Here is a 25,411-nt window from a genome sequence, read left to right as displayed (position 1 = left end):
GGTTGGACTGGATGATCTCGGAGGTCTCTTCCAATCTGGTTGATTCTATGATTCTGTGATCTTTTGAAGTCCTTTCCAACCCCTAACATTCTGTGATTCTGAGAAAACTGTTGTGGAATTCCTTGACGAAGATTATGTAGCCCATGTTACACAGATTATGTAGTCTCTGTTACACAGAGACTCCTCCTGGCTTCTAAAATCCATGAAGCTGATTTTTCAGCATCTTTTCTGGCAGCATGCTTCAACTCATAGGCTTGGCAGGCCTCTTTGTGTACATGAATGCCCTTGTGTACACAAATGAATCGTCAAAACAACTTTACTGCTATCAGTAGAGCTGACATTTCTGTATAGCTGTCCCTAAGCAGAAGATTGATGCCCACAGTTGAACTTTTAATCTGACAAATCTTGAGTTTTTGGATGGCTTTCAAACAAGCATTATTTTGTGAATTGGTTATTAGCTCAGGAGTGTATTTGTGTGCTTGCTTAGATATAGATAGAGAATGGAGAGTGCTTTTCTTTCCTGTACCTACAGGATGGCCTTTCTTCATGGGTTCTTGGGAAATAATAACTATTCTCAACTTCTGTCTTCTGTGTTTAGATTTTACCTTTAAGTACGTTTTTACTTTCAGCTTACTCAAAAATAAAGGCTCATGCTATAAGCATATGCATTATACATATAACCTTAATTTATAGCATTGCAAGTGCATTGCTGTGGTGACGTGCTGTGTCTCCAGGGGTTATGGCATCTATCATTTATGCTTTTGATGGCCTTGACCTTGATGAGGAGGATAAGTTTATTGCAGACTATGTCGTTTAATAGTCCTCTAAAAGTATAATAATGTGTTCTAAACCATCATAAACTTTACACATAGTGGATGAATCAGAATTTGTAATAAGCTGTAGTGATTTTATTTTTTAAAGATGTTTTGCCATTTAGACCAATTTTAATATATTGGAGAGCTCCCAAACAAGCCTGTGCTGCAGGAGCAGCTGTGCTGTCTTCTTTACATCTCTTTTTAAGTTCCTCCTAAGGGTGTACTTAAAAGCAGGCCTTAAGGAAAACATCACAGAATGTCAGGGGCTGGAAGGGACCTTGAAAGTTCATCCAGTCCAACCTTTCTGCCAGAGCTGGGTCACCTAGACCAGATCACACAGAAATGCCTCCAGGTGGATTTGGGGTATCTCCAGTAGAGGGAAACTCCACAACCCCCCTGAGCAGCCTGTTCAGTGTTCCATCACCCTCGCAGGGAAATACTCCTCCTCATGTTTCCATGCAACTTCCTATGCCTCAGCTTCCACCCATTGCCCTTTGTCCTGTCAAATACAACAATAACAGAAGTATGTATGCATTTGCAGAGTATTCGGAAGGTGAATCGCTTTTCTATATCATCAGCCCAAGAGATGTGGTTGTGGCCAAAGAGCGGGACCAAGATGACCACATTGACTGGCTTCTGGAGAAGAAGAAATATGAAGTAATCTTTACTTCTTTTTTCCTTCAAGATTTCCTGGTTTGGCTGTTGGAGTAGGGTGGTGAACTTTGCTAGGTCATTCACATAGAATAGTTTCTGTTCCTACAGTCATTGACTAAATGCTTACAACAGGTGGCAGTTGACTATAGATCTCTTCATCTCTCTGGAGGGTTAGCCTTCCTACTGAAACAACTCAATCTGAGTTGCACTCAAATGAGGTAGCTGAATTAGATGCTCAGAGTAGTACTCTCAGCATTCACATATGAAAAGTATTGTCTGGCATTGAAAATTATTAAAGCTGGTTTACAGCTCTAAAGCAGCAGAACTGTTACCTAATGAGCTATGAGGATATTTTTCTACCCCAACTACAAAAGCGAGGGAGATAAATGTGGTGAGCCATAGTAAATTTTTCCTGTTCTTTATTTCTTCCACTGTAGAATGAAAAGTGTGTGTTAGGATATTGTGTGTTGCTCCACCTGTCTTACCTTCACCTTTGAAGCTGTTAGAGGTAAAATGTGGTCTCAAACTGCAGGTGTTGGTGCTGAAAGTATTGTCATTCATCAAAAAAAACCAGCCTACATTAAAAAACATTTTTCTTCTTGTTAAAAAAGCCTAGTTTGTGGCTGCATAAGTATTGATGTGTTTAATTGTGTTTTTAGACACTTAATAAATTCTTTCAGACAATATCAGCACACACACACAGTGTTCTGGATCCTAATGCCCTGCAGTTAATAACTTGAAACAACTGTTACGATGCGTTAAGTAGCCTACAAATTCTCACTCGCCTCTTATTTGTTGGATGGCCATTGGGAGAAACAAAAAACGTGTGAAGTCATTCAGCACATGCTCCTTTTGTTAATGCAGGCATGGTATTCCTCATGCAGATTTGTTTAAATCCTTGTGGGTGCTTTTGAATCTGAGCAGCAAACTTCTATGATGAGTGCAGTTGTGCAGTTTACGTAAATGACAGCATTTGCTCCCCAAAGGCTCCAGTAATTTGCAGGTGACAGCTGTGCGTGTGCCTATATGAAAGCCATTCAAAGCAGTAGATGGCCTGTGTGTTATGATGTATGTTAAAGGTTTCATTTGCTTTGTGAAAGTGCCAGTGCCAGCTTTGTTTCTGTACGTTTTGAAAGAAGTAGAACAACAGCAAATGGCCCTTAAATATAAATCAGTCTGACTGGAGAAGACTTTCGGGCTGTGGAAGTGAAAGGTAGCCTTCCCTCACCCCTTTCCCTGATGATTTTTTTCACAGGTTCTGATAGTGAAGGGTTCTCATTTGAAAATGATCCAATGAGATTGCATTGTCTGCTTTGTTGTAATCTTACGATTTGATCCTAATAGAGTAATGCAGAATGAACCCAGATGGAAACAAAAGTAGTTTTCTCTTTGGTTGACTGCTTTTGTTTGAGTATGAATTCAAAGCTGTTCATCCAACCATGGCATTAAAAATTCTAGTGCTTCAAATTCACCCTGCTCTGAAAAGTAGTTGACTTACACAGTTCTAGAGCTTTCTGTATTCGAAGTTTGTGTATTGGACTAGTATCTCTGTTTTCTACTTTTTGAATATAGGAAGCCTTGATGGCAGCTGAGATCAGTCAGAAAACCATTAAAAAGCACAAGATTTTGGTAAGTCTCAAAACTATTCCAAAGAAAATACCTTGATTTTGTTTAGATTGCTGGGAGATGCTACAAGTACATCCCCTGTGCTGTATCTCACCAGACAGTAGCTGTCAGGCATACTCCAACTAGTATTTCTTGGCTTCAGCTGCAGAACAGGAATGTTAGCATGTGAAACACAAAAGAGTCTAGATTTTATGAAGGGGCTGCTGACATGAAAAGGAAGAGATTTCTGCTTTGATTGCTGATAGGGTTTTTGTTTCCTCTTCTTTTTGTATTAAATTTACTCTTGTTTCAAGTTAGACACAGCATTGTAATATTAAAGATTGAGTGGGGGAGGTGACACATCTCTCTGCCTTTTGCCTTGTACACATGACAAGGTTTTGGTAGGACTGTAAAAGGTACAGTTGGAGAACCATTTAAATGCTATTGAAATTCACTTGCATGTTTCACATCTAACTTTTTCATGCTGCTTTGCAATTCTCATTATTTTACACAGTGAAGCTCCTTTTCTCCCATACAGTTACTTCCCATGTTTAGCAGTCCCTGCACAAAGAGTATGTTTAAAACAAAAAAGATAAGATGATGTAATAGCCACAAAAGCATCACTAATTTTAGCACTTTTGTAGTTATTTTTATAAATGCCAGTATGAAACCACTGGTATTTAATAATTGCTTTTTTTACATAGAAGCTTGGATTTAAGTACAAAGAGTTAGAAGATTACTGCTATAATAAGCACAATGTGTATCTGTATGTCTTAAAAATTCTTGTGCAGTCCAGAAGTTGAATCAAGACCTAATGGCTTACTGTTACCTCTCACAGAATTTGTATGATTTAACTGCTCTATGGCACTTGCCAAGATGTAAAGAATTCTTAAAGGTGGTCCTGGCAGTACATTAGGAGAAGGAAACATAGAAGCTTTTCTCTAGGTTTGCAGGGATTTGCTTCATGAGGCTAAAACTCTGTGTGGGCATATACAAGCAGAGTTATTGAGTGTTTGTTTCTAATGCAAACACCGCAGAATATATTGAAGAGAAAAAATGTTAACATCAAGTGAAGGATTAGGAGTACAGGGTTTTGAAACAACTCCTGTTCTCCCTGCTCAGCAATGAGCAGACCAGTGGCACCACACCACCTGACAAGTACAGTGCTCTTGGAGATGTTTCAGGTTGCAGTAATGATCATTGCCCCTTTGCAACTCTTGAGCAGAATGCAAGGGTCCTAAACAACCACAGATTTACAGCATTTTTCCTTACATCTTTGTGTTGACAAAGAAAGCATCTCACACATGATCACAAGCTGATGGTTTGCTTTGCTTTATGGGACAACTAATGCAAGCACTGAATGATCAGCTGTGTCTTTTGAATAATGCTTAACATACAGAAGTAGCTCACTAGTTTAGCATCACTAAAGTTACCAGAATTACCTACAAGAGCATCTGAATTTGAACCCATGAGCAGGATTTTTTTTGTTGACTGTTCTGTGGACCCTAAATCTAAAGGATAATTTGAGGTACCCACTTAAGGACCGGTGCTTGAGTTAACAGCAGTGCGTACAGCTGGAATGATAGTTATTGTTGCAGTCAAATAGTTGACTTCCAAACTTTTGGAGCTAATTCTTTATTTCTGTTCCCTTCAGGACATTGGCTTAGCCTACATAAATCACCTAGTGGAGAAAGGAGACTATGACCTGGCTGCTCGGTAACTTATTGTTAAAGATTTTCTTTGGCTAAAATGTGTCTCTCTGTGAGGAAAAAGCAAATTAGTGATTCTGAAGTATTTTGTGATGTTGATTTGCTATGTGATCTGGAGTTGCTGAAGTTTTAAAACACACGGATGTATTACTGTGCCCTAGATGTTCTTGCCTGTAGTGATCTAAAAGTTTACTTAAGCTTTATAAGATTTAACTAGAATTGAGACAGATCTTTTTGAAAGAGCTTTGATTTTTTCAAAGTCATGCTAGATTTTTTCAAATCTGAAGTTTTTCTTTGGGTGTTGATAATCTAAGTTTATTAGTGTGTCATTACATGTGAGACCAGCAGAAGACAATTGGTGGTTATGTGGCTGTAAACCGCATGTCAAATATGGACACTTAAATAAGGAACAGAAGTTACCTGAGACTTGTGTCTTCCTTTATTTGTAGGTGTGTGTTTTTGCGTGTCTGGCTTTCCCCAGTTGAGATTTAATAACTTCACTCATCAAGCTAATACAGCTAATAAGGATGAATGAAAAGTGAGCAGTGAAGTCCTCTTGGATGCAATAAAGTGGTTAAAATCTGAAAGGAGGAGTACCTGTTGTACACTCATTGAAGCAAGCAATGATTGCCAAGATGAGTCACCTTTGAAAATATCTAGGGAGAAGAAAGAAAGGACCTTTGAAAATATCTAGGGAGAAGAAAGAAAGGACCTTTGAAAATGTCTAGGGAGAAGAAAGAAAGGACCTTTGAAAATGTCTAGGGAGAAAAAAGACATCCATCCTCACAGTAATGCTGTTAAATGTATGTTGTTATCTGTACCTGATTTAGTTCCCTCCTCTTTCATCTTCCTTCCAGAAAGTGCCAGAAAATTCTTGGCAAAAACACAGAACTTTGGGAATTTGAAGTTTACAAGTTCAAAGAAATAGGTCAGCTAAAGGTAAGTTAATTTCTGTCTCTGCACTCAAGAAATTGGTATGCTGTGTTTCCTGCATGCTGTATTACCAAGTATCTAAAAGATCTCATTTAGTGGCTCTAGACTGATAGCAGCATAAAGCACTACCCTTGCAATTCCTGCCCCAGACCTCTAGTTTTACCGTTGTCTTCCAGATCAATGTATCTATGTTCACATGCCTTAAAACAGTTGGAGGCATAGCACATGCAGGTACTCAGCTACCTAGTTAATTTAACAACTCTCAGATACAAGACCCAGCCCCAAGGCCTTTACTTGAAAAGCTACTCACAGTTAAATACATCTTTCCCAATTACTTTTTCACACTCTTCCAGTACATCCTGGGAAATTCTACCTCAACTCTTAAGGCAAAGAGCCTCTGTGGCTGCCAGCCTTTCCTGAAAACCTAAGTCTCATATGACAGAGCCACAAGCTTTAAGCAACAAAGACAAGTCGAATTTCAGAGCAACAGGAAGAACCCCTGCTCTGTGCTAGAAACAATGGCAAGGAAGAGGAGCAGTCAGCCCTGTCTTGTGTTTTCCCTAGTTGGAAGCCAACTACCATAACAATACAAGTTTCATGTGATAGTCTCACTTAACAAATTGCCCAGGACATGAGGCTATGATGCTGTCACTGCCAAACCAGTGCAAAATATTATACACACTCCCTTTGGTAACATGTGCACGTTTATTTCTGAATGTTATGTCTTCCTGTTTAAACTTAATGAGCCTAAAAGAAGTTATTATTAAGATCTTGCAGCATGCAGTCCCTTGCTGGCTTTCAGCTGTTCAATTCTGTTCAAAGAGCAAAAGTGTTCCAGCATTAGAGTTTTCAGATCTGTCTGATTCTCATTTTGGAGCCTCTCCCTTGCATGTTGTATGAGTTATTAGCAGTTTCATGTGCTCTTTGCCACCTTGAAAGATGAAATCTCATGTTTCTCACTCTTCATTTCAATTCTGTAATGGACCTGAGCGCAGGTGAAATTTTCGTACGCAGCTTCTTAGTTCCTTTGGGTTTGTTTGTTTAGGTACAAGTGTCTGCAGTGGATGTTTTTCTTGTCTCCACTTATGTCATCCAGCAGAGTGTAAAATATAAAAATATTTGCAGGTTTGCTGTAAAAACATCTCTGCTAAATTACTGCCTTTTGAAAGAGTTGGTTGTTTTCAGTCCCTTTAAAGTGGCCTTCAGAAAAAACATTAGATGCAGCCCATTATGTTATTCAGCTTCAAGCTGCAGTTCACAGAATCAGAGAGTGGAGTTGGAAGGACCTCTGGAGATCATGGAGTTCACTCCCCATGTTAAAGCAGATTCACCAGTTGTACAAGATGCCTTTCTTATTTCTCTGTTTCAATTGCATATGAGACCTGAATATCATAAAGGATGACCTAAGCTAAGGCAGATCTAAATGAAGGGGTTCTTGTAAAGCTTGGAGTCACTTGTGTGCTATTTAGAATTATTTCCTATTAACTCAACCAGAGGGTATGAAACTCTATAGTGTAACTGAGCTGTTTTGACTTTAAGCCCTGCTGAGAGGACTGTAGTTGAGATTTGGAGACAAAGTGTATTTTCTAAAAGGATTTTTCATAAAGAACTTACACTGCATGTAAATGATTGCCTGAAATCTGATGTTTCCAATTTAATGTGAATAACTAAGATGGCTTTAAACCTAAAGGTTTAGATGTCCCTTCCTGCAGAGGGACTAATTAGTGATGCCCCAGTGTCAAAATCTGTGGAGTGTCTTGTTTGTCTGCTTATGGAGTCAGGGCTTTTTTGAGTGTTCTGTACTAAAATGTCCTGTTTGGTACAGGGTACTTTGGTATCTTGATATCTCTCACACCTTCAGTGCATGTGCTTCAGCAAACTGCGAGTTTCAAGATTTTGGAGCCGTGCAATGATCTGCTCCTTTTCTTCTCCAGCAGTGGTAGCATAATGGAATTATGTGCTTGTGCTCGAGGCCCTTCAGTGTAAAATCCAGCTCAGACAGCTGAGGAAGGTGAACGTGAGGGAAAATTCCCAACTCTGCAAGTGCTGGCCACTGGCTTGAAAGATTGGCTCCCTTCCATTGACTCTGCTGTGGCAGCAGAGCCTTTCAGCAGGGGTGCAGGGTGATCAGCCAGGGGCAGTAATGCTTTAATAACCAATACATGAGCTAGAGGATACATGAAAGGCTTCACCTGACTGTGGTGAGCATAGCATAGAGCACCATTGTCCAGACAACCTCTTTCATCTCATGGGAAGAATTTGTAATCTCCAGCATGGGTCTTAGCTCACCTTTGTATCTAGGCTTAAAAATAACATAGATGCTTCTCAGTCTTTGAGGTGGTTCTGTTTTTTCTTCAAAGCCATGAGACTTAGGGCAGGAAAGATTTCCTTCCTGAGACAGCCTGGTCCTCACACCACAAGGAAGCTGCACTGCTTCATGGCTCACTGTGCAGCTGAACCATGACCAGGAGTTGCAGCAGAGCCTGTCAGGCAAGTCTAGGGAGGTAGAAAGTGGGAATGAAAATGGCCATTGAATGTCTTCTCCCTTCAACTCTCCAGCTGATGTCTACCTTGCTTGCTTTATGTTCAGAAGAGTGTTTTTTACTAGCAGGTCAGGGATGCGATTCCCAAGGGCAGCTTGTTAGACTGTGCCCTAAATTAGCTATTGAATTCTATGGCAGACTATGGGAGCTGATGTTGTCAGCATGCTATGTTTCAAAACTGGCCAGGCTCAAACATTGTGGTGAGAGGAGAGGTCTCCTGTGAGCAAAGAGCTTTTAATTTTTGCAAAGTTATTAGCAATGCTGTTTTTTCTTGCTCTTTTATCTTTACTTCCCTTTTTCACCTACAAATGGAAGACTATAAAGGTATATTTAACTTGAGCAATTGTTTTGATTTAAATCCTGGGAGAATTTGTTGTGAATAGTCCTTGCTATCTGTAAAGCTGCAAAAATAAGTGTAGTGAGATGTTATTTCTCCTGCCTCGCTCAAGCAACTTCAATACCACAGGGCTGCTGCACCACATGCCATCAGTGAGCAACAGGCAACATCTCTGAGTGTTTGGCCTTCAGCTACAACCCCCAAAATCCCAACACAACTGGTAGCAGTAGGGTTTATTTTGGCAGGTGCTAATAACCTTGGCCTCTAGTTACATGGAATAATAGTGCTAATAAGATGCTGTGCTAAAATTCCAGGGTATGAGCTGATTCATTCTGGCAAGTTCTTCTCTCCTACTTGCCAAAAAGCAGTTTCTTACCATCTCCTGTAGAGCAGCAGATCACATGCCTTTGCCCTTTCCGTGGAGAAATGTATTCCCAAATTAATTTTCATTTGGGCATGTAAAAATAGCTGGCAAAACAGAACTCTGCATAAAGTGTATTGACATCACAGTAAGTCATAAAGCAAAAGTACACCGTTCTCAGCTGCTGACTGCTTTTACCCTTTTGCAAAATACAAGACCAAGACAGGACAAAAGTGATTTTAAGAACTGCCCTCTTTTGAGAGTTCTTTTATGGGTTTTATTTTGTAAATGACTGGCAGCAAATATTCAGACTTCTTTAAGGACTATGGATGATCTTTCCATCTGTATTTCTAATGGCAGTTCTTTCAGATAAGTAGTACAACTCCAATGTGTCCAATCCTCAATGAAATGTGAAACAAATATATTCATATTTCAATAATACAAAGCACTTCCAGTGTTTATCAGGAGCCATATTTTGTATGTGGCTTTGGGACTTTTTGTTTTATAAGTAATTTTTTTCCTTCCCTCTATCAGCAGTGTATTCCATGTCAGACCCCTTCTGACACTTTGCTCTCTTTGTCCCTTTAGGCAATTAGTCGTTACTTGCCCAGACGGGATCCAGTTTTGAAACCTTTGATCTACGAAATGGTCCTGCATGAGTTTCTGGAGAGTGACTATGAGGTACTGCAGCCTGACTTGTCCACATGCAACAATTCATGTCACCAATGTGGATTTCAGGCAGCATATTCTCTACTGTATTCAAAGAGATTATCGATAGACAGTTCCACAATGAAAAAAACCTGCCTGATGAATTCTTTGTTTTGTTTTTAAGAGACTATTTAGCATGTTCTTCAGAGCACTTACATGCTGTGAGATGGATTATTTATTAGAAATGCTGATAGTTGTAGTGTATTTAGTGCAGCATAAGTAGTTCAGGTGCTGCACAAGGCCTGCAGCACCTGAAAGAGACTCGGTGTCATGAATCTTAATAACACTGCTCTAAGAAGGAGAATCTGTGTTCTGCGCTGTGCCTGTCTGTGGGCACGCAAAAGTGGCTTGGAGGTGAAGCACAGCAGGTATCATCTCAGAGACTTAGCTGATGCTTTGATGTTTCGAAATGTTCCTTAGGCAGTTCTTTCTGTTTCTGGTACAATCTCTTATACACTTAGGGGTTTGCAACCCTGATAAAAGAGTGGCCTGGAGATCTCTACAACAACACGATCATAGTACAGGCTGTAGTGGATCACCTGAAGAAAGATCCCCAGAACAGGACTCTGCTGCGAACGCTTGCAGAATTGTGAGTACAGTTTGTCAACTGTTTACAAACAGTGAGCTTGAAGTAGCATAGTACAGATTATAAATTTCATCTCTTAACAGAAGTCTGTTTTGCTGCTGCCTGCAGAGGATGGCCTTTCTCTCCTCTCCGCTCCCCTGATTGCACAGCTTAGCAGTTCTTTCTTCATCATAAAGCGTATACTGAGCATGAAAGCAAATAGTTCTGTGTAAGATTGGATTTACTCCTCTAAAGCAAATAGCTAGAATTTTGCTTTATGCTGTCAGAGGAAGACTTCTTAGTGAAGTGTGCATTTCAGAGTGGCCCACAGGAAAATAAAATGGAATATTTTCCCCACTATTTCAAAACCAGTATTTTAAGGTTGCTGCATGTCTGGAAATAGGCGACTGGAAAATGTGCAACAACTGACCTGGTTCTAGGCTACTTGGTGTAGGGGTAAAGCTCTTTGGTTTTCTCAGCAGGATTCATTCCCATGTTAAGTTCTTTTCATACCACTTCTCTGAAGAAAGCAGAGAGCTATTGCTATATTATAGTCTGTCCCAAAGTTTTAAGAGAACATTGTTTTACCTCTGAAAGGATGTGCTAGTTTGAAGCTATCTAGACTGTTCTGGTGAGAAGAACTAGTTTACAGGCTGTGAAAAGGAAAACAGAATAGGCTTGCTGAGAGATACAAGAACAAGAATCCAAACATAGATAACTCAATTCTGCTGGGGAACTGGCTGAGCTGCTTTTCTCTCTAGCCTCTCTGCCGTCCCTCTGGTTAATCCACTCTGCTTCCTAACCCCCTGGCTGATCCCCATTCTTCCTTGGGACTGGAGTAAGGTTGAGGCAGGGGGAGGGGAGAAAGTGGAAGGATGGTTGGAAGCCCCTCCTAGGGACTCAGGTTTCTGGGAGGGCTGTAGTGTTTCTGTCTTATCCTTTACTTTGTGTATTTCTGTATATACTGTAAATATTTGCTTGTATATTGAGCTAAGCTGTAAATAACAAGCTTCATTCAATTTCCAGAGCCAGCTGAGTCTAGTCTGGGTGATTTCCAAAGTGTGTAGGGGGTGGGTAGCACTGAAACCATCACAAAAGAGTTCCAACTACTTTTCACAAACTTATGTTTGTGTGGGTTCCCTTCTGGATTGAAAATGGGAGCATCAAAATGCAGAGAACCACAGGTCAGAACACAAATGCAGTGGCTGATACAGAAGGGAAATTTATGTTTTATTTCTCTTTTACAAAAACTCATGTCAGCAATCAAGTAGCATCCTAACAAGCTTTTCATGTCCCTCATAGGTCATTTTCCTACTCTTAGATATGTAATAGCATGTGTATTATAACATTGTTTTTTATCAGGTACACTTATGACCAGCGCTATGGAAGAGCCCTAGAAATTTACCTAACCCTGAGACACAAAGACGTCTTCCAGCTGATCCACAAGCACAATCTTTTCAGTTCTATCAGAGATAAAATTGTCCTGCTCATGGATTTTGATTCAGAGGTATGATGATCTTAATGGTTCTATATTCACTTTCCACTAGACATTTTAAACAAATGAAACTATCACCTAAAGATAGCGTGGAGGCAGAGAACATCTGCAGTGTCTGGGTAATGCTCTGAGCTCAGAAAGATCTTTGCTCAGGCTGCAAGGAACCTGGTCCAAGGATGATTGTACTTTTTCCTTTGTATTTTCATTTGCTTATCTGTCACAGTGAGAAGAGTGTCCAATCCAAGATCTTTGTTGTGGTTCTCAAGCAGATTCTCATCATGATAATCCTTCTGCATTTCTAATCGAGTAATGCTCTTAATAGACAAAAGAAAGAAGGCAATGAATTCGTGTTAAGTATATGTTAAATTCTCTTGCCACTGTACCTCACTGCAGCCAGTCAACCTCTGAAAGTTTGCAAGTCTATTCACATAAATTCCAAAAATCAAGAAGTGTGCATTTTGTCCTGAATTCAATCTTTTATCTTCCCAGCTGGCTATAAAGGCCCAGAAAATGAGTTTTGGTATGATCCTTCAGGGGAAACCAAGTAGATAGGCTCATTTTTCAGTGCAGTGGTAGTTTAAGCACTGGAGATAAAATACAAAGCCATCTTTGCCAAAGATATTTTGATATGCCCCTTCTAAACTAAATGGAGAAAAAAAGTTGTGTTTGCTTTTGGTTTTTTTTTTTTATCAAATAGAGTGAATCAAATCCAGAGTCTGATTTTGTATTTTTTTGACTGTGAATCAAAGTTTGCTCTTGTATAAGAGGAAGCAGAACTGGAATCTCAGTGGCTGCTCTGCTTACCTGGACTTGTCTGCTTTGTTACAATATCTGTGCTCAGATAGGTTGGAGGGATCCATCTGTAAGGCAAGTTGAGTTGTGTGTTTCTCATACAGCCATCACTCTGCAGATCCCTTTTGCAATGAGACAGGTAATATTTCTGCATCATTTGGCAGGGGCTTTCTGTGGCCCACAATTCACTGGGCATACTGCAATAGAAGTGCACAGTGTTGGTTGCTGTTAGTGTGGAAGCTTAGAAGTATTCTGGAAGAATACATGATGTGTTCTCCTGTAATGCTGTTCTGCAGGGAAGTGTTGGTGTTATGCAAACTGCCCTCTGAATTACTATTACTGAAAAAGGGTAGGTCTGCAATATCCATTTGATACCCATCAGTGAACAAGCATAATAATCTCTAGAGTAGGATAAAATGTGTCTGCCTGTTGCTTAACTGCATTCTCTTTCTTGCCTTTAGAAAGCAGTGGACATGCTTCTGGATAATGAAGATAAAATTTCTGTGAGTATAACAAGTTCATGGGATGGCAGTCCAGTACTTGATTGTATTATTACCCCTTCTTCTTCCAGTCCTGTCAATGTGATTTGCTGAGCTCTTTGAATTCATTTGTTTTCTTTCAGATTGACAGAGTTGTTGAAGAATTAGAAAACAGGCCTGAGCTGCAGCATGTGGTAAATATTTCTGCGTTCTCTTGGTTTCAGGTAGAGCTGAACAAAGCCTTTGCTGGATATATCTTTTATAATTGTTAACCTGTCAAAGCACATAACATTGAAGTGCCCTAAATTATCAGAGCTAATCCATTTTTTACATGGCCATAGCATTTTCACAATAATAAAATCATTTAAAAGTGTGTAGCTGGGAGAACTTGGTAACACAGTGCTTGTTAAGAGCCTGTGAGGTAGTCCTTACAGCATTGCCCTCACTTGTCTTGTCTGGCCAGTTACTTCTTGCTGGTGTCTCTCCTCTTTCCCTACACAAAAATGGGGAGGGGTGATGGATGCAGTTCTGAAGCACATTTTAGTGATCCCCAGAAACAGTGAGCTGTTTGTCTTTCTAGAGCTGTAACTTCCATACACTGCAGGATTGTTCTTTGTGCAGAATGACAATGCCACTGTTAGGCTGTGGCTCCACATTGCCATTCCAAGTGCACCTCTTTGGTTTCAGTGTGCTGTCAGTGAAATGTGTAACGTGTAACTGTGGCCTTGAGCTGCATTAGGGAGGAGACCTCAACTTGCTGCTGTGTAAAGGAGGGTGTTGATCTGGTGGAGAGCAGGTTTATGTTAGTGATCTGATTATAGGAGGCAGCTCTATGAAGAGTGCAGCTCACAGCCCCTGAGCTTTACCAAGATGACTGTCTTGGCTGTGCTGCTATGGAAAGGATGCATCACTTTGGAAGTGTAAAACCTACTTCCTTTTGAGTAAAAATGGCCCTTGTGATTGTTGTCAAGGCTTTTCTGTGCTCATCTAGGAAGAAAGAAGTTTTGCCATAGCATCTATAGATACAGTATCTGTATCACTTACTTCCTTTTGAATAAAAATGGCCCTTGTGATTGTTTTCAAGGCTTTCTGTGAAGAAAGAAGCTTTGCCATAGCATCTATAGATACAGTATCTACATTACTTCTTTTTGAATAAAAATGGCCCTTTTGATTGTTCTCAAGGCTTTTCTGTGCTCATCTAGGAAGAAAGAAGCTTTGCCATAGCATCTGTAGATACAGTATCTATATCACATCCTTTTGAATAAAAATGGCCCTTGTGATTGTTCTCAAGGCTTTTTTATGCTCATCTAGGAAGAAAGAAGTTTTGCCATAGCATCTATAGATAGAGTATGTCACTTCTTTTTGAATAAAAATGGCCCTTGTGATTGTTCTCAAGGCTTTTCTGTGCTCATCTAGGAAGAAAGAAGCTTTGCTGTAGCATCTGTATTTAAGGTGCTTTGGTTAAAACATTTCATGTGGTTAAAAACTGATCTATTGTTATATGCATATAAAATCACAGAATCGTTGAGGCTGGAAAACACTTCAAAGATCATCAGGTCCAATTATCTACCCAACACCACCAAGCCCACTAAACTATGTCCTTAAGTGGCATATCTTGTTGGGTTTTTTTAACACCTCCAGGGATGATGGCTGCACCACCTCCCTGGGCAGCCTGTTCCAAGGCTCAAAATAGTTATTGTGGGTTTCATTTTACATGTTGCTCTCTAATTTTCCATAAAACTCAAATTCCAGTAGTTTTCTTGAAGGTGAAAGGACAGTCACTTTGGTGTTGCCCAAAACCTGTTCTGTAGAGCTGGTTTTAGAGATTGCTGTGCTGGAAGTATTTCAGAAAAATAGAAAGTTAGTCTTCATGTCAGAATGTAATCCCTCTGCTTTTTGGCATGTGTTAGCACAGTCCTGAGGACATTAGGAGGAGGGTTTTTTTATTAACACAGAACAGATGATACCATGCACATGGATTCGAGTTCAGATTCTTCTCTTTCTTGATTCCGAGTATTTGCACAAGCTTTTCAAAAGGGACCACCATAAAGGGCAGCGATATCATGAGAAACAGATCAGCCTTTATGCCGAATATGATCGTCCGAACTTACTGCCGTTTCTCAGAGACAGCACGCACTGCCCGCTGGAGAAGGTGAGTCCCCGAAACCTGAGCACAGGTCCCCGACTTGTCTGCCTGCAGCTGGTAGTGGTGTGAATGTGTAACTGTGTCTGCTGCTGCCCTCTAGTGGCCAAGGGAGGGATCCTCGCAGTGCGTGACCATCGCCTGCAGAAGCTTGGTTTGCAGAGCTCACAGGAGATTTCTAACACAGAAGTTCTGAGTTCACATTTGATGTGTAGCAACAACATGTCTACCCATCAGTGCCTGGCCTGACTGAGCATCAGCTTGTGGTTGCAAGGAATCAGCATTCATTTTTTGTCAAATCTAGGACCAATTAGTCACTGTTAGATCCTGAATAATTAGGAGTTGTAACTGCAGGTTTTTTCTAGATTTGTATTCCAAGGTCCTGAGTTGATTTCAAATAATGTATATAATGGAATAGTCATTGAGCTAGAAGAGCTAGAAGCATTTTATTTTTGCACTGCTAAACTCAGGGTTTTACAGTGCCATGTTTCCACCTCCTTTAACCTCTTTACGTTTTCCTTGCTGGCTCTCTCTTCTCAAATACACAAACCCAAACAGTTAAGAAAGACAGTCTTGAGTGTTCTCATCTGCTTTGAGTTCAAATGGATCAAATGGAACTGTAAGTGCTCCTCTTTAGCTGGCTCACTATTTTAGTATTGGTGTTTGCTGCTGTGAATAGCAGAGCAGATCAGACCTAGTGAAAGGAATCCTTCCTGTATGCAGCTGTAGTGATGACAGCAGCAGAGTAGTTTTAAATACCCTATTGAGTATTGCATTTTATGTGTCTTTATTCTAAAGACGTCTAGTACGGTTGCTGACACCTCTCTTGTTTTGCATGCTCCTCTCAACTTTACTGTACAGCAGCAGGAAACAGTGGAGAACAGCTTGTTAGGTTTGCAGGCTTGGTCTTTGAAACAGTCACACAAAACTAGGTTGTCTCAGGGGTTCTTTCAGGCAGGCAACCTGAGAGGTTTCCAGCCAGAGACTTGTGTCTTGCTTATTTTTACTCCTCTGATTCCCTCTTCGTTTTTGCCTTATGTATTGTGTACTTGGGCATGGGTTTAAGTACAAAACTTTTCATGCACTTTCTTTTCTTTCGGTGCAAATTAGTTTTAGTCGTTGCAGGTCCAAGCACTTAGCTTCAGTGATGAGCAGTGCAGAGAAGTACTGTTTGTAAATGATACAAGCACATGGCTGGCACCGCTTTGTTACAAGGTGTAAGCAGAAGTATGTCAGAGATTGAGCCTTTGGGAGGTGTGGTGGAATTATCACTGAAGTGAAAGAAAAGGATGTTGGAAAATGTATTGTGCTAACGTTTTGTTAAAACAAAGAAAGAGGCTAAGGAAGGGAGGAAAGATACCGACACTATATTAAGCATAGTGGAACTTATTGTCACTGCTAATTCTGTAGTTATGCTTACCATGCCTATACAGTAACATCTTCTGCCACATACAAGTCTTTGTCCTAAGGAAATAGTAAGGGCACTACGAATTTCCCAGTTTCCCAGTGTGCTCAGTTCCTGTTAAACAGATTCCAAAAAGCCACAGCACTTGAAAAACATTCACGCTCATTACTGCTTTGCACAAGTTATCAACCCGGCAGGAAGAAGTATTTCTTGTTCTTTAAAAGCAAGCCCCTTTTATTCAAGAGCAGCTTAGTAAATGGCCTGTGAAATGAGGAGGAGGAGGAGGAGTGTGAATCTTCCTCCGTGTCCGCTAGAGGGCGCATGGCAGCCAGGAAACATGCAACATCCAGAGCCACTCGGTGCCTGGAACTTTGTCATTTGACTGCTCAGTGCAGAGTGAAAAGGCTGTCAGATGAGTTCATAACTTATTAGTATTGTTCACACCCTGAAATATCTGCTTTGTAATTCTCTTACCCCTACCCTCAAATGCACAGGATCACAAGATCACAGGATGTTAGGGGTTGTGAGCAATGAAATATCATGTTATATGGTTGCTTCTCTTCTCTTTCCCTCTGCTCTTAAATTCAAGGCTCTTGAGATCTGCCAGCAGAGGAACTTTGTAGAAGAGACAGTCTACCTTCTGAGTAAGTAACTTTCAGTGCCATAAAATGCATTATGCTTTTAATCTTAAAGTTTATTCTGTATGATGTATTACTGTCTAATATCATTAAACACTTCCCCAGAGACAAAGGTGGTATGCACTCAGTACAATCAAATAACATGGTTTCAGAAATAAACCCCAGCACAGCATTGTTCTTAGGATGTCTTAACTCCATATATTTGGTTACTTCATTTTAGTGTTTTTCTGGGATTTTGGAGGTGTTGGGGGGGAGATATTTTTGAGGCAATGTCCAAGAGAAGAGTGGTACTGCCAGTTTGAAGAGAGAAGAGAAATAAACATTTTAATCTGAATATATTTCAGAAGCTCAGTATTTATCATGTGCTGACCTGGAGGATTTGCTCGTGTTGCCTTTGTTTCTTTTTTTATACTAAAATTAATTGTAAATTAACTCCTCCATCAGATCAAGGAATCTACCTCTGAGTGAGAGGCATTGTAAGGTGAAGATTTTCATGTATAAACATTTATGTATTAGTCTCAAACAGAGTGGAAAGTGGGTTATTTATTTTAATCAGTCTTTTAGTGAGAAGGGTGTTTTGTGGACCATTTGAGAGCAGAGTGAGATTTACTTATGGATTTGTTTAAATAATACTTCAGGGCTTCCACTCCTCCTTCCTCTTTTCTCTTCTCATTTTCTGTGGATGTAAACCACGCTGTGCTTGCTACAAAGTAAGAGTTCACTTGCAGGCTCTTAAGGGGAATATTTCATGTCACAGACACACTCCCTCTTACACTGGATGTTGCTGCACTTCAGAACCTCTAATATGACACAACACAGCCCTAAGAAGGGCTCCAAGCCTCAGCCCAGCAAAGTCCTCCAAGCACTTGTTTGTATGATACCCATTACTCAGGGGTTTACATTCCTACATCATCTTCAGTTAGATTTGGTCTTGATTGAATTAGTCTTCAGGCAGGTTCACACTTAGCAAAATTCGCATTGAAAGAGCTTTTTAAAGCCCTGAGCATTGATAGGCATTTAGGATTTATAATCCTTTCTTTTTTCCCTTCTAGGCAGAATGGGCAACAGCCGCAGTGCCTTGAAGATGATAATGGAAGAGCTGCAAGACGTAGATAAAGCTATCGAGTTCGCCAAGGAACAAGATGATGGAGAGCTTTGGGAGGACCTCATTTTGTATTCTATTGACAAACCACGTAAGGGGAATAGTTTCTTAGAAGCCTTGTGTCTGCTTTTCTTTGTGCGTGTGGAATGCTGTTGCAATTAAAGGATTGAATGATCCTCCTGCATGGCCAGGAAGGTGGTTTGTGGAGTGCCACATAGATGTCCTGCTGTGCAGAAAAACTGCCAGTAAGGCAGCCTGTGGGCGCTCTACAGGGATTTGACGTTTGACTAAGTTAGGTCCTTAATGACAGATCAAGGGGAGAATGGTGCTTTTAATTTGCCAGAATGAGGCTTTATTTTTAGACAGTCTCAAAACACAGTCTGCAGGCTCAATGAGGATGTTAGAACGCTTACTGCAACTGCTTTGCTTTTGGAGTTCTGAAAATTAAGAACCTACACTTTTCTGCCCCCTGGTAGAATAACTAATTTGGTTTTGTCTCTCTGGCACAAAGGTAAGATCTTTAACAAAGATTGCATTTTGCCTTTCCTCTGTTACATGGGTAGCTACTCAAGTTTGATGTTTGGATGGAATCAGAAACTATCTCATAAGGGACACTGGTTTTGTTAGGAAACAGATTCAAAGGAGGAGTTCCTAGGACTGAGAAAATAGGGGATTTAAACTATCTACTCCATTAGTTTTGCAACCTTTTCTGGGGCTTTAAATCTCTGGAGATCCCTTTTTTCTGAAGGATTGAATGTCTTGTAGAATTAGTGTCAGAAAAGATCTTTTTTCATCTCTTGGCCACTAATTCTGACAGGAAGAAGCAACTCAAATTTGTTACTCCTTTAGAAGAAAGCTGTTCTCATGTTACCCGTATTTAAATGTAATCCATCACTAAATGATGCTTCAGTTAGTGACATCTTCAGTGCAGAAGGGATTCAAAGTATATAGAATTCTCTCACTTTCATCTGCCCATATGCAGAGCAACTCCAGTAATATTTCTCAGTTTTAGAGGCTGAAGAAAAAAATGCAACCCTGAGTTTCATCCCTCTAGTGAGCCATTTAGCCAGGTGCACTCCAAAAATCAGAAGATCTTTTTTGTGTCATTCTCACCAATGTTTGGAAAGTTGCTGGAGTTGGATTAAGTGCATTTTAAACTGTGGAACTAGCAATGGAGTAGTCCTGTAATGGATTTAATTTTCTGACTGAGTACTTCAGTTCATATTAAATTGATGCATCATTTAACTTGTGGGTTCGTGCTAGATGCTCCTTCTTGAGCACCCTGGAAGCTCTGTGAATTGCCAAACTGTTCTCTTCCTCTCATCCCCAAAGGCCTGTATTCAAGTAAATACAGCTGCAAGAAACACAGAAGCTGTGTAAAAGAGGCTTAGTATGGAACTGTTGTAGAATCAGCCAAAGTCTGTAGCTTGTCACCAAAGCATCCTTTAATCAGATATTTCATAGCATGGTTTGGGTTGGAAGGAACCTTAAATGTCTACTTCCAGTGCTCCTGCTAAGGCAGGGACAATTTCTCCTAGACCAGATTGCTCAAATCTCCATCCAGCCTGGCCTTGAACACTTCATGGCAGAGGGTGTCCACAGCCTCTCTGGGCGACCTGTTCCAGTGTCTCACCACATTTTATGGTGATAATAGTATTTTTGCTGGATTTTGTTCTTTATTTCTTTACCTCTTGATTTTGACAGCTTTTATTACTGGTTTGTTGAACAACATTGGAACCCACGTTGATCCCATCCTTCTGATCCACCGCATTAAGGAGGGCATGGAGATTCCTAATTTGAGAGACTCACTAGTGAAAATTCTTCAGGACTACAACTTGCAGGTAAACGTTGCCTCCTTCCTGTGATTCTCATCTTCAGAGAGACAGTCAAACCTTTTTGAACAGCACGAGAAATGGCTAACATGAAGGTTTGGCAATTCAGCTTGGACGTCTGTCGTTGATGCTGAGGATTTGCACAAAACTATAATGAAAAAGGTAGAAATGTATCAAGACAAATAATCTCTCAGTGGCCTCTACCCCTTCTGAATATTTCCCATGCTACCATAAGCCTGGTGGCTAAACAGAACTGGAAGGATTTTGGGTGATTCAGGCTTCTATAGTGCCCAACTGTTCAATATTGAAAAGTCTCGTGGCTGGTTCTTTTCATTCTGTTTCATATATGAGGAGGCATGAAACTTTCCCTAAGCATTAGAGCTGTAGGTTGTCATACTAAAGGAAGATGAACTTTTAAAATCAAATTCATGACTCTTGTGTGGAATATGTTAGGATCAATGCATTTATGAAAGAAAGAAGGAGGACTGCTCACTGGATGATGGAAGTTTTTATCCTAGCACAATTATTCGGATACTTGCAGTTCTGTACCTGACTGATTCTGATGTGCCTTTGTAAGAGCTTAAAAGCAATGTGCCCTTCAGTGTTCCTGAAGTAATAAGAGAGTTACTTGACATGCTTTAAAACTCCTTGCTGCCAAAGGAGGCCCAGATTTCAGTTCTTTGTAACGCTGCTCTGCATCTTTCTGCTGAGAGTCATAAGGATAAAGAGCAGTTTGAATGCCCCTGGTGTAACTGTGAGGAGTCCAAGAAAACATAGCCCAATAAGCAGCTGAAAGTCCAGTTCTCTGAACCTCATAAACATTTGTTTCTCATGTGCTGTTAGCCTTTGGGCATCTCTAACAGATGGATGGGCCTGGTGAAAACGATCATGTTTTCAGCAAGGTCACAGCTGGTCTCTTACCAGCCCAAATAAAGCCTGTATCTGATAGAGCCTTCAGTGATGTCAGAAGGCCCTTGGAAAAGCCTCTCTAAAGCTATTCTCTTAATTTATTATCATGTTATTACAGAGAGAGTGATTTGCCATTGGAATGGGCTGCCCAGGGAGGTGGAGTTGCCATCCCTAGAGGTGTTCAAGAAAAGCCTAGATGAGGTGCTTAGTGCCATGGTCTAGTTGATTGGACAGGGCTGGGGGATAGGTTGTACTAGATGATTTTGGAGGTCTCTTCCAACCTGCTGGATTCTATTATGCTATGAGAGCTTTAGATTGTGACTTTCACTTTATGATTTTCCAAGAAGCATTTTACATGTCTTTTTTTTTAACTGAGACACCTTATGCAGAGAGAGCTACCCCAGATAAAAAGATACACTTTTGCATCTAATGTAACATCATTTCCAGCTTTTAATAGACTCTCTAAGACACTAATGCCCTCCCAAAATACTCCTAGCTAAATGGCATGCTGCTTTAAAACAGTTGCATGCTAATCTTGCTGCTGTCAGTATCCTGCTGCTTGCACTGTTGATCCTCCTGTTCCTTCGTTTTCTGGAAATGAGAATGTGATTCTTGGTGTGTCTGCAGGCAGGCTGAGAAACTGCCATGTGCAAAGTCTGTGGTGGGGCTTCAGACAAAGCTGATGGCATTGTCATCACATTTTGAGGAGGGAAGAATCACTTTGTCTTCAAGCACCTTTTAACAAAATTACTTTGGGATTAAAAGGATTTACTTAACTTTCAGAGTGATATCTAAATTTATGTGCTGTTAGTGTTGGAATGCTTCATGGGTTTCAAATTAATTCATTTTGAGGGAAATTCTGATGGCCCCAGGGCTAGAATTTAGATCTCAGGAATAATAGAAATTAGGGAAGCTTAATGTAATTTGTGCTTGGCTTGCTTGTATGACAGCAAAACAATATAGAGAAACAAAAAAAAAAAAGGGCTGGGGACTCTTTCTTTAGAGCTATAGCTTAAACTAAGAGTGTTGTGAAGTGTTACAGGCAATGTTAAGTGCCTCATGGCTGAACAGATGGTGTGTCTCCACTGAGATGTAGAGATGTGATCACAGCTCTTGCACACTCACCTCAGAAGTCTTAAATTGGCAAGCTCAAATTTGACAGTGGGACTGTTTCTGCTGCTTCAGGACATGGCTGGGATCTCAAGTAAACACCGAAGTGACCTCTGTTTGCTGGGGGAGTTCTGCCTTGGCTTCATCCTTACTCCTGCCTTACTAGCTGTCTTAAAGCTAGCCTTTGGTGTGTTTGCAGGAAGCCTGGGACTACCTTGTGCAGGCTTCTGGTAAAAAGTCCACCTCCTCTCTTCTGGTCTGGCACAACTTTTTGGATTTGGCTTAAAAATGCCTGATGAACACTACCCAATGTAAATGACAGTTGGAACTCGCACAGAGATCCAAGTTGCATTCACTAGGGCCTTCAGTAATTTCATCTTTGTGGCTCTTAAGCTCTGTATGCACTTAAGTTCTAGTGTTCCCCTTTTGAAAAGGAAGAAAAACACCAAACAAAATCTTGTGTGAAGATCCACAAAGGAAGCACACAAGCAAAGTCAAACCCTATTGCTTGTCTTGAAAGTCTTGCATCACTGACTCTCCATAAGGCATTACAGCTGTGCTGTTATTTAATCGTGGCCTCATTCTGCAAGCCCTGGTAAGATAGTTTTATACTTTTGTAAGTGTAGGGATGCAGAGTTCCTGCTATGCATCTAAATTTCTGCAGCAGTAAACTTTACATTAGGTGTGGTGTGAAATATGCTCAGGAACTAAAGGCAGTGCCTTTGGTGGGCTGTCTTTTTGAAATCAATTCCTCACATCGCAGCAAAACCAATCAAATCAAATTGAGTGGCTACCAGAATTGTCCTGTGTGCCTTACAATGTGCATTAGAGAATCCAAACAGGGAAATATTGCAGCAAAATTTGTTGTAATTCTTTGTTTAATTTAGGATCTTTCCTGAATAATTTAACTGTTTATTAGTGATGGCATATTGCAGGCTGATTGCTTCACTTTAACGAACTATTGCCCATTAGATGAACTGCTGCAACTGCCCTGTGTGCTCACCTCAGCTCAAATGTAATGCAGTTAATTCCTATCTTTGAAAGGGAGTTGATATCTATTCACTACCAACCAGCCTCCCGTGGCTCTAAGACACAGTTAAGTATTCTCTTGGATAAAAATAAGATGGATATCACAGGAGACTTTGTTCTTAGGCTACAACTTCAGATCTGATTTGCTTTTTCTCTGCTTATAAGTAGGGATCTACTAAGCTGCCTTTGAGACTCTGCATTCTTACTTTGTAGCTTCAGAATATGCAGTTCTGTCATGGACTTAAAACTGAGCATACTCGTTTTAGTATTTTCTTAAGCAGAAAAAGATTTAATTACTCATTTCAGTGACTTTTTGGATAAGGATTAAAATTCCAAATGATTATTGTTTTTTCCCTCCTGTCCTGTTTTTTTTCTCCTATATAAGACTGAAAGAACTGGAGTCATTTAGTTTGGAGAAGAGAAGGCTGAAAGGGGATCTTACTAAAATCTTAAATATCTGGGAGGTGAGAGTCAAGACAAAGGTGCCAACCTGTTTTCAGTAGTGCCCAGTGATAAGACAAGGATCAGTGAGTACAAGCTAGAACACAGGAGGGGGTACAAGCTAGAACACAGGAGGTTCCACCTCAACATGAGGAGACACTTCTTTGTGGTAGAGGTGATGAAGCACTGGAGCAAGCTGGCCAGAGAGATTGTGGAGTCTCCATCTCTGGAGACTTTAAAAACCTGCCTGTATGCATTCCTGTGTGGCCTGCCCTTGATGACCCTGGTTTAGTAGATGGGTTGGACTTAGAGTCATAGAATCAGCCTGGTTGGAAGAGACCTTCAAGCTCTTCCAACTTATTACCCAGGCCTGTCCAATCAACTAGACCATGGCACTAAGTGCCCCATCCAGACTTTTTTTTGACATCTCCAGCGATGGCAACTCCACCACCTCCCTGGGCAGCCCATTCCAATGCCAATCACTCTCTCTGTGAAGAACTTCCTCCTAACATCCAGCCTAGACCTCCTTCGGTACAACTTGAAGCTGTGTCCCCTTGTTCTGTTGCTGGTTGCCTGGCAGAAGAGACTGACCCCCACCTGGCTACAATTTCCCTTCAGGTAGCTGTAGACAGCAATGAGGTCACCCCTGAGCCTCCTCCAGGCTGAATAACCCCAGCTCCCTCAGCCTCTCCTCTTAGGGCTTGTGTTCCAGGCCTCTCCAACCCCTAACATTCTGTGATTATAATGTTTTCTCTTTGTCATCATCTGAGTTAATGTATTAAAAGCATAACACCTAATTGAATGACACTAATTTATTGTACTGATGAAAGCTGATTCACTGCTGAAATAACACTCATTTTTGTATTTTTTATACACAGCAGCATTCACAAACTTACAAAACCATAGGCAACAAAGTTACACTTCTCTGAATTTTAACAGGAGTTATTTATCAAGGAAAGAGTAGTCTAATGCTTTCCTGTTATATTTTATATCTAACTCCTGAAAACTTAATTCTTTGGTGTCATAAATTTATACATAAATAAACCACAGACGACTTCCCTTGAATTTATAAAGTCCTGCCAGTGTGTTTCTGGAGACACCTACTTAGTTATTAGATGTGACACATTCCTAGCACATTTTTTAAGGGCAAAACAAGTCACCACTCTTCCATCAACATTTCCAGCATTGCTAAATACAGTCAAATCTCTGGCAAGCTAACCAAATTGAGTCAAGTCAGACTGATATCCTGACAAAAGTTTAACAAATTTTATCGTTACTGCCTGCATTTAAAAGCTTTTTCAAAGGCACAGAATCAAAACTCAACCTTTGCCTCCATCCAATTGAGAAGTCGTCAGTGTAACTTCAGTTCGGTTTTCACACACAGGAATTGCTTCTCTGAGACTCAGCCAGAACCTCTCTTCCCATTGGGAATTTACCAATGCAATTATTGTTAAAACTTCCTTTAGCCAACACAATTAAGGCAGCAATGCTTTAATTTGTAGAGTGTAGCACTGCTGGAGAGCAGCCAGGAAGAAAGGGAGCTGGGGGTACTCGTAGATAGTAGGCTGAAGATGAGCCAGCAGTGTACCCAGGAGGCCAAGAGAGCCCATGATATCCTGGCCTGGATCAGGAGCAGTGTGGCCAGTAAGATGAGGGAGGTTATTCTGCCCCTGTACTCAGCATTGGTCAGGCCACACCTTGAGTCCTGTGTCCAGTTCTGGGCTCCTCAATTCAAGAGAGATGTTGCAGTACTGGAAGGTGTCCACAGGAGGGCGCCAAAGCTGGTGAGGGGCCTGGAGAGAGCCC

The 25,411-nt window shown here is 40.7% G+C and overlaps 1 protein-coding gene across 5 annotated transcripts in view; it reads left to right on the top strand.

Moving 5' to 3' along the window:
* Positions 1-25,411, top strand: part of VPS41 (VPS41 subunit of HOPS complex) — a 107,603-nt gene that overhangs the window by 75,715 nt on the left and 6,477 nt on the right. For all 5 annotated transcript variants that reach the window (XM_064169591.1, XM_064169590.1, XM_064169589.1 and 2 more), the window contains 13 exons: positions 1,357-1,472; positions 3,042-3,098; positions 4,729-4,790; positions 5,641-5,722; positions 9,546-9,638; positions 10,127-10,254; positions 11,593-11,737; positions 12,979-13,020; positions 13,140-13,190; positions 15,011-15,148; positions 17,134-17,188; positions 18,235-18,375; positions 19,989-20,125. In XM_064169591.1, coding sequence (XP_064025661.1) covers positions 1,357-1,472; positions 3,042-3,098; positions 4,729-4,790; positions 5,641-5,722; positions 9,546-9,638; positions 10,127-10,254; positions 11,593-11,737; positions 12,979-13,020; positions 13,140-13,190; positions 15,011-15,148; positions 17,134-17,188; positions 18,235-18,375; positions 19,989-20,125 — 1,247 coding nt within the window. The remainder of the gene's footprint in view (positions 1-1,356; positions 1,473-3,041; positions 3,099-4,728; positions 4,791-5,640; positions 5,723-9,545; positions 9,639-10,126; positions 10,255-11,592; positions 11,738-12,978; positions 13,021-13,139; positions 13,191-15,010; positions 15,149-17,133; positions 17,189-18,234; positions 18,376-19,988; positions 20,126-25,411) is intronic.

This window comes from Pogoniulus pusillus, chromosome 32 (genome assembly GCF_015220805.1).
Source record: "Pogoniulus pusillus isolate bPogPus1 chromosome 32, bPogPus1.pri, whole genome shotgun sequence".
Classification (NCBI taxonomy): domain Eukaryota; kingdom Metazoa; phylum Chordata; class Aves; order Piciformes; family Lybiidae; genus Pogoniulus; species Pogoniulus pusillus.
The sequence above is the reverse complement of the archived record's forward strand: the minus strand, read 5'-3'. Positions and strand labels throughout refer to the sequence as shown.